This window comes from Rutidosis leptorrhynchoides, chromosome 11, assembly GCF_046630445.1.
Source record: "Rutidosis leptorrhynchoides isolate AG116_Rl617_1_P2 chromosome 11, CSIRO_AGI_Rlap_v1, whole genome shotgun sequence".
NCBI lineage: Eukaryota > Viridiplantae > Streptophyta > Magnoliopsida > Asterales > Asteraceae > Rutidosis > Rutidosis leptorrhynchoides.
Genome location: NC_092343.1, coordinates 286,513,942 through 286,523,691, shown reverse-complemented (window position 1 = coordinate 286,523,691; position 9,750 = coordinate 286,513,942). Strand labels below are relative to the sequence as shown.

At 33.4% G+C, this 9,750-nt stretch overlaps 1 protein-coding gene across 1 annotated transcript; it reads right to left on the bottom strand.

Moving 5' to 3' along the window:
• Positions 1–2,738: 2,738 nt before the first annotated feature.
• LOC139875557 (uncharacterized) lies at positions 2,739–8,785 on the bottom strand. Its single transcript, XM_071862889.1, has 12 exons — positions 8,749–8,785; positions 8,529–8,621; positions 7,120–7,171; positions 6,924–7,000; positions 6,395–6,806; positions 6,231–6,304; positions 5,779–6,136; positions 5,179–5,574; positions 4,841–5,088; positions 4,086–4,390; positions 3,343–3,635; positions 2,739–3,297 (listed from the first exon to the last, which is right to left on the bottom strand). The coding sequence occupies exons 1-12, from the start codon at positions 8,783–8,785 to the stop codon at positions 2,739–2,741; spliced, it is 2,904 nt and encodes a 967-aa protein (XP_071718990.1).
• Positions 8,786–9,750: the final 965 nt, after the last annotated feature.

Below are 9,750 nucleotides of genomic sequence, written 5' to 3'. Positions count from 1 at the left end.
TAAATTATTATATTATCATGATATCATGATGTATTAATTTATCTTAATATGATATATATACATTAAATGTCGTTACAACGATAATCGTTACATATATGTCTTGTTTCAAAATCATTAAGTTAGTAGTCTTGTTTTTACATATGTAGTTCATTGTTAATATACTTAATGATATGTTTACTTATTATAATATCATGTTAACTATATATATATATATATATCCATATATATGTCATCATATAGTTTTTACAAGTTTTAACGTTCGTGAATCACCGGTCAACTTGGGTGGTCAATTGTCTATATGAAACCTATTTCAATTAATCAAGTCTTAACAAGTTTGATTGCTTAACATGTTGGAAACACTTAATCATGTAAATATCAATTTCATTTAATATATATAAACATGGAAAAGTTCAGGTCACTACATATGAGTAGAATCGAACCTATATTAAAAGCTTAAGATAGTTATGAAGGAGTAGTAGTTACATAATATTGGGTTTTTTTCTAGTTTATAAGACAGATAAAGTAAATACAATAAAATTCGTAATTCAGATAAGGTTAAAACAAGTGCATACTATAATTTCATCAATTATTCTGCCAAGATTATGGAATGCTGGTTCACGAATAGGGAGAGGCCTTGTATTCATTATACTGGTCCTAAACGCCCCTGTCATAAAAAATGTCACTGGGTAATGCGATAGGCTTGAAGATTCTGAATAGACAGCAACGTCCCTTACCCCCGACGCCCGCGTAGTCTGACTACAGCCATACACGTTCAGATGTCTCATCCAATTGAGCGACTCAGTTGGGTGACGTATTAACATTCCACAAAGGTCTAAACTTTCTTAAGCATAATAGAATACAGGGTTTACCATATCCGAGAGACGTGATGTGTTTCAATGCTTTTGTTAATGATTGGTTTTAAAATATAGTTAGGCCCTTAAAAAAAGAGTTCAACCATAAAGAACACCATGACCAAGTCAGGTTGACTTTCATGAACACGTTCGGTTATGCTAACGGTCTAATCCTTTATGTGTTTAAATAAACAGTTCCTTAATTAACTAAGAATCCCTCAAGCGGGGTGCAATGCTTGAGACCGCGTTATGGTGCAGTGTACTAATCAGCATTGACCGGGTTCCATGGCCTTACTTAGCAGAGGTATAGCTTACAACAACCTTTGTGCTTCAGCATGCATGTACAAAGTTTATGCTTGGTGACTACACTAGCATGGTCTGGGACCGATAATGTACTAAGGGTCTAGTCAGATGTTTCACTACGAATGAGTCCTCAGTCGGAATCCAAAGCTTGATAGAGTTACTACAACCGGTGTGCCTCGGTCGATCTTACGTTGTATCCGATAGACTTCTCTTACCAAGGGGTGACACAGATAGTGTACTCTAAATTGAGGTTCACTACTTTCTAATAACAAAGCCAATAACTACGTTCTATTAGTTGGAAAAGCAATTGAGTTTAAAGCATAATCGGAAAGCATTTTAACAACATACACAAACCATAACATTATTTTGGAATTATAACTGGTTACATCATAGCATACACTAAAGATAACTACTCACTAATCATGGCAACAACATCACAGAACATAATGATAGAGGACATTATATAAAGATTAAGGATAAAAGTACCAGTAAATTAAACGAGTTTCGAATATAAAAGTGACAACTTCAAACTCCATACCGCTCCTAATACAATCTTCGGCGTCCTTCTCCGGGTACTAGGTTTCTCGCACGGAGTCGAAGACCTTGAAAGTATGACTAATATTGTACAAGAGAGAGAAAGAAGTGAATTGAAGTGTGTGTTGGAAGACAAAGACCTTTTAAATAAGCATGAAATTTGCCTGCAAACGGCTGGCATGCCGTTTGGCAGGCCGTTTGCCAGACCAGGCCGTTTGCAGGGGCATTTAACTTGGTCGTTTGGCAGGCCGTTTGGAAGCCAGGCAAGCCATTTGGCAAGCCGTTTGGTAGGCCGTTTGGCTTGCTGATTCGCTGGATCGTAACTTGATTTCTTATCTTTCACCGTTTTCGCTCTAGAATCTTCGTTTTAGCTCCGATTCTCTTAATTCTTTTTGCACCGTCTTCATAATTACTTGCTCTTTAATTCTAACTGATGAAGTGGGTATTTTTCCGATAAAGTTCGAATGTTTTTTGTTTTTGGGCCTTAATACCGGGGTAAAAACGTGACTTTTTAGCCGATATCAGTAATCAAGACGTTGATCTAAGTTCCACAATTATTTTAAAGATCTGAAAAATGATGACAAAGATGATTCTAAAACTAAATATATAATGAACGCACAATAATAACGAAGAATTGGAATTAAAAACATTGCAAACAATACGGTAAACAACTCCATATTATTTTATTATTACAAATAAAGTGAAGTTGTAACATTAAAGTAATGCTAAAATTCATGATCTGTATGATACGAAGAAAAAAACATATTCTGATGCAATATTCATGTGATAACATGTTGACATCCGTTAATGCTTTTGAACTCCTCAACTTCATGTAATGCAAGAGGGGGTTTATGTGCAGCAACTTGGTTATGTGTTGACACAAGTATCCAAATTAAACATAGAAAGATTAAGTGTTGGACAATTGTAGGAGTAAATGAAAAATTCAAAAATTCAAAAGATATATGAATATAATATGTATTATGAAGGAATTACAGGTAAAATATAAAACACCTTAATTCGAATACGTACACTGATAGCAGAAGGGTTGGTTTATGTAATGCTTTGCAAAACTTCCTTGTACACAACATTTTTTGTTGTATTTAGTGACTTACCATTTTTGTCCAATATAAGTACTTTTAAACCTTTTTTGCTATTAACACGAGATACTGCAACATAGAGCTGACCATGACTGAAAATAGGCTTTTGAAGGAACATGCCAACATTAGAAAGAGACTGACCCTGACTTTTGTTTATCGTCATAGCAAAACATACGGTTAGTGAAAACTGACGTCTCCTGAATTTCACTGCAATTGTCTTGTTAGATGGTTCAACAATCATCCTAGGTATGTATGTAAGATTACCAAAAGAGTGGCCGATGATGATACGTGCTTCTATGGTGTTATCAAAAATTCTTTCGACTATTAAGCGTGTACCATTACGTAAGCCCTTTGACTGATCAACGTTACGAAGTAACATTATAGGAACCCCTATTTTCAACACTAACTTGTGATTTGGAACACCTGGTACCCTTAAATCATTTAAGATTTCAGGAGAAAAAAGTTGTTGTGCTACCAAATCATCAACTTCATGAGGACATAGAGCATCAGAACTTCAAAAATCAGTTTCTGGTTGGTTAATTATGGACAAAACAAACTCATTAATTTCAACTACCTCAAGATTCATTGGTGCAAGTATTGCTCTTTCCTTAACAAAGTTAGAATTCTCAAACTCCTCCTGTAGAGAAGGATACATTGAATTTACAATCTTTTGAATTGGGCTGTTATTTGAAGTCAGTAACACATCGTCAGGAAATTCAACATCCGCTTCTCCATCTTTGGATAGATTGATTTTTCCCTCACCAATGTCTAAAATCCATTTAGCAAATTCAAAAATATCATTAACGTCAGAATCGCCAACGCATTGAAGAAGTCGCATATTCTTAGTGAGCTTAAGAACGTTGCATTCATGCCATAATTTAGAAGAGTGAATTCAAGCATATACTGTTTCTGCTCGGCTACCTTTCGGGATGACCGGTAGGAACTGGCGAAAGTCACCACCAAAAACAACTACCTTTCCACCAAAAGACTTGTTGGTGCTTTCTGAACGTATAATATCTCGCATTGTTTGCTCAAACGCTTTCAACACAATGTCTATGCATCATAGGGGCTTCATCCCAAATAATTAACTTTGATTCATTTAAAAGACCAGCTAACAGACTATCTAGTTGAATGTTACAAAAAGAATCTTCAAGAACATTTATAGGGATTTTAAAGTGTGAGTGTGCAGTCCTACCTCCGGTAAGAAGAAAAGCTGCAATACCACTTGATATGACATTGATTACAATATCACCACGTAAATGAAGTGCAGTGCCTAATGTTTTCCATACAAATGTTTTACCTGTTCCTCCATAACCATAAAAAAAGTACCACCCTCGTCCTTATCAACGGCTTCGATAACAGTATTGTAAATAGCCTTTTGTTCGTCAGTCATAGTGGAAAATAGAGTTGCATGTTCTGTGACGAGAGTCACTTTGTCATAAGAAATCTCATCTTGAATCATCATGTTGCACGAGTAGTCAATGTACTCATAATCAAGAAATGGCATGTTTGGAATATTCTTTAAGCTATTTTCAGATCTATTCAACAATCGTTCGATCTTTGCTAAAGCTAGGTTGTAGAGTATCTTCTTCAGTTCATTTTCATCTACATGGAAGAGTATATAAGTATATTATGTACATGTTATATATCAAAAAGTTTTATAACAAAGACATTATAGTTTGTGTATCATCTATTATAGTTATACATATAAAAAAATTTTATCTCTTAAAATTTGTTATACATATTATGCATATACATATAGAAATGGAAAATGTATATGATACCTGAAGTGATTTTAAAACAAATAAAATATAAAAAAACAGAAATAGTAGGTGAAATTGTTAAATTGACAACAGGTAAACAAAGTTAACATAAAGTAATAAGAGTTAAGATAAATGACATATAAATAGTTGTTACCTAAATTACGTTGTTGTTCAGTGCACTCTCATTTTAAATCTTTGGACAAAAGGTCACATGTTTCTTTCCAAACACGATCTGCACATGAGAGGCTGTCTGATGTTATTAAGGAAACAAATAAGTCGCGACAAAAATCACCTGATGCAACTTCATAAGTCACTTTAATTGAAGCAACATATTCACGATCATCATCAAGAAGTCCCAATGCGTAGCAAGCTTCCTTGAATGTATCATGAACCTGATTATTTACTGTTCGTATATCTTCATAGAAAGTGGGTCCCTTTACTTTGTTGAGCAATATACGTAAATAATAGGTTTCACCAGCCTTGGGAGGCACAAAATTGATTCTTCCAACTGTTCGTTGTTCTTTACGTCTCGTCCATTTTCTAGTTGATTTATTCCACACATAATGCCTTAGAAATTCAACATACGTATACTAACGAGCATCTTCATCAATCTAATTACACCACATCCACTTGATGAACTGAGATGTACCTACACTTGGATTTGATAGAACTGAATCCACATAATCATCTGCATCATAAAGAATTGGTTGATGGTTTGGTAGATGAAATTGAATCCTGTACATCGCTGGACTTCTGTGTAAAATTTCAAAGTTGAACAAACGCCATGATGCTTCACATGCTGACAGGTAACGACAACTGTAATAATTTTCAATCTCATCTTTCAGATTAGATTCTCTCTGATTTGAATTTGCAGCATCAGAATTTTGAATTGCAATTGATATTCTGTCTGGACCCTTACTTATGTATTTGAATAAATATTTTATGGATCCGATCTGGTTGCACCATTCAACATTCATATGTGCTTGAAATTGTTTCATTAATTCCTTGTTGTAAGGAACAACGTACCTGCAATGGCATATAATATGTTCAAATTTAGCATAATACTGCACTGCTAGTTGTTAGTGTAATAAGATTGGCATTTTATAAGTTATAATTTAATTTAATATAACATAATATTAATACATTACGATTATAGATATTTAACACGTTATTGTACGGATATTAAGAATATTATAGTTTATGTATAAACATAAGAATTCATATTATAACCTGTTGTCGAGCTGTGTGGTGCCTTTCATAACAAAATTACCATCCTGACGTCTTTTATATCGAGGATATCCAGCCCCATCAAAATGAGTTTCTTCTGTAAAATCCTTTGGGAAATGCTTTGAACAAAATCCTTGTTTTGTCATACATGGGCGCGTTGAATGTTTTGGTCCACAAGGTCCATGAATCATAAACACAGATACAATAGAGTATAATTCAGGATCAGTATCTTTGTTGGGTATTTCTACGGTAATAAAATTGTCGATGTCATCTGGACTTGGAACCTTGTCTTTTTTGTCGAGGAATAAGCAAATGTGAGCGTGCTGTAGACCTCGCTTATGAAATTTTATCCTGTATAAATCTGCGCGTATGTAAATGTATATATCATTTAATTTGACATATATATTACTCATATTTTGTTTAATAATCTCGTTAAAAATATAAATAATGATTACCCCCAAGCAATTTTCCAAATGTTTTTTCACGCTTGAAATTATTCATAAGAGCATCTAGCTTAATTTTAAACACCCTGCATACGATGTCAGGCATGTCTTCAGGATTTAAGTTATCCTCATATAAGAATATTAAAATTTCAGGTCATTTAGGAATGCATGTAAACGTTATAAACAAATCAGGATGTCCATACGCTCTAACGATGGCCATTGAGTCCAAGTAGTTCTGCTGTAGATACCTTGCACCACCGGTGAAAGAAGTAGGTAAAATCACCCTATTACCAATGTCGGAAACTTCTTGGTGACCACTTTCTTGTGCATCGTAAAGGTTAGAGTAAGGAGTTACACGCAAAATCTTTTGATTATTTTGAATGTAGTTTGAGCGTGTATTCTCAACCATAGTGTATGCATCAACAATAAACTGTTGCAACAACTTTCTTGACAACAAAATTAACGACACTTCACCAACACGAGATTGTACTCGATATGCAAAAAACTCTCTAATTGTAAGCTTATTATGTCTAGGCTCATTTGAAACATCAATGCCACGATGATACACATCTGTCCTATATCCATCCTCTGTAAATGGAAACAACAAAGGATACTGAAGTGCAAGATACCTAATATGCAATTCACTGATACGTCTAAACTGTCGAGATCATTTTTCCAGTATGATATCTCTCTTGTCAGCCGTACCATCGACATCACCGACTATTATAGCAGCAACTTCATCAGTTGTTGGTAGATTGTGTGTTCTACCATCCTTATCCGAACTACAAATCAGTTTTATTCGGATAGGTTCCCTTTCATTCATCGCAAATCTATCTCTCTCCATATGAAATTTTTTTACTAAGGGATTAATTGCATCCAGTAAGCCTTGAATTTCATGTACAGTTGTAAATTTAATGGCATAGGGATTAGAAGAACTATTAACCATACGTCACCTGTATAGAATGAAAAGAAAAACAAAATATATCAATATAATTCATTGTTCTGTATACCTTAATATATGTAATTTGTAAATATATGAAAATAAAAAGAATTTACCCATTATAAGCATTTATTCTTTTTTGCGACTCGTTAGTTGTATCATATATGTATAGTTGACAATACTTTGGAGATTCTCCTTCTTCGGGGATCAAGCTACCTACTAAGTGATAATTTTGACCATAGATTCGATAAACATAAAGTCCACATCCAGAATTGACCTTATGATCAATCTTCCCACCCATTGATGTAAAACTAAACATCATATTGTATCGTCGAACATTGTCAACAAAGTTTTTACTTTTTGTTGACTGACCTCGATACAAATCAAGAAGATATTCCAGAGGAGGTATCAAGTTGGGTAGTAAAACTTTGCCATGTATGCAACACAATGAATACATCTTAGAACGAAACACTTTGTTACCCCTAAGAGCCTCAACCTTCCATAGTCTGGCTTTACATGCAGTACACACGTAAATAGCATCCCCTACGTCTATATAGTCCGTAATAATTATATGATGTATGTATGTCAGGAATAAGTAAATACAGATAAATACAAACATAATGAAACACTCACACGCACACATAATCTAAAAAAAAATATATATACAAAAATGTATATATGTATATAATAAATAATTTACAGTTGAGTATTTGAGCCGATTCTTACGTGCAGAAATTCCTTTGAATTTATTAGATTGTACTTCATTCGTAGAATTTTCATTATTAAGTATATGCGATTGTTGAAGGTTGATAACTTTGTCATTTGAAAAGGAATATGTTATGGGTCTCCCTGGATTGAGTCTAGTTGGTTGAACATCTGGTGTATAAGAGAAGAAGAACCTGACAAGATATTTTTTTAGCATAGAATAAGATGTAAGGATATTAGAGACAAACGTATATAATAAGTAATGTTACGTAACCTTAGCTGAATACCTTGGGTGGAATCAGATACGCTACAATGAACACGACTAATCAATGTATTGGATGTAGAACAAAGGGTTGTCGATGGGTTTACATATTTAGAAGCCGTAGAAGCTGCAGGTGTCTAGTTAACAGAAACATAGCGGGGTGATGATAATGTATAAGTTGGTCGTCTGCCTTTACGTGTTGTTTGAGTGGCTACCTCATGTGGGCTTAATGAATGTTGTTGTGACGTCTGATACACTTGTATATGAAAATAAGAATGTAAAATTAATTTAAAAAATAATTTCATAAAGATGAAGATAATTAAAGTCAAGTTGCATAACATTATCTTATATATTTAAAAAATGGAAAAAATGTAAGTATTAACAACATAAGTGTCATACTAACCGTTCGTTATATCTGACAGTGGGGAAGTGTTTGGAACCCGAAAACAACTGTCTGGTGGGGTACGATCGAAATTAATAACATTGTAACTTTGACCTACAAATATAAAAGTAAGGGGACAAATACAAAAGTAAGAGACACATTTTAATAAACATATTACTGAAAACAAATTATTTGTTTGTATTGGATAAGAGTGCAATATAGAACATGTATATGAACATACCTGAATTAATATTTGGATTTGATCCATCAGCTGACATGTTGAAAGGAATATGTATTTTAGAAGCATTGGGTCTGATGTGACGATACTTAGTAACACATTCTTTCTTCTTTGAGGAAGTATCAAAGCAATTATGTTCATTACTACCCAAATTAACGTTAGAGAAAATAAAATGAACACATAAGTATGATAGCCACACAATAATGTTTAATATAACACAATAAAAGTATATGTATATCTAAATGAAAGATAGATGTATTAGAATTGTGATGTACAATGAAATGAAGGCACACATAAAGTAGTATAAACTAACCATTAGTAATGTCGGAAAGTGGTGTATTATGGACTCTTGGTGTGGAAGAAATCAATGGAGTTCTATAATTACTTCCGTACTGTATCTGATTGTAACCTATCAGGTCAAATAGCATTCAAAATCAATTAAATAGAAATAGAAATTTAACCTGTTGCATACATAACTAATAGACCTACAAAATTGATTGCTATAAATATTTCATATAATGAATGTCTTTTAAAAAGATAAGAAATTTAAATTATACAATGATTGATTATGCTTATGGAATGAAATTCTATGAAAAGTCAGTTATGAATACACATATATTGTATATAATTATTTCATGTAATTAAATAAAAAGATGAGTTTCATATGAAAAAGTAGACATCTTCTAACCTGTAGGTGTGCATTCAAAACAGAGTTTTGTTTGGTTGATGCAGGGGTTCTGTAGTGATCGTTATGTTGACAGTGGTCTAAACAGGTCTTCCTTTTCTTCGATACATCAGACGAATTTGAAGGTGATTCCTCCATAAAAATTTATGAATGAAGAAAGTAATAGATATTCCCAGGGTTAGTTATTTTTCGTAGTAAAGGGTTATAATATCAAATAAGAACTGTAACGACACGTTTGATTTTTGTAGATTGAATTTAAATTCGAATTTGAATTTTTTACAGGAATGGTTATATTACAGTGGTTACCTACATAACCGTCT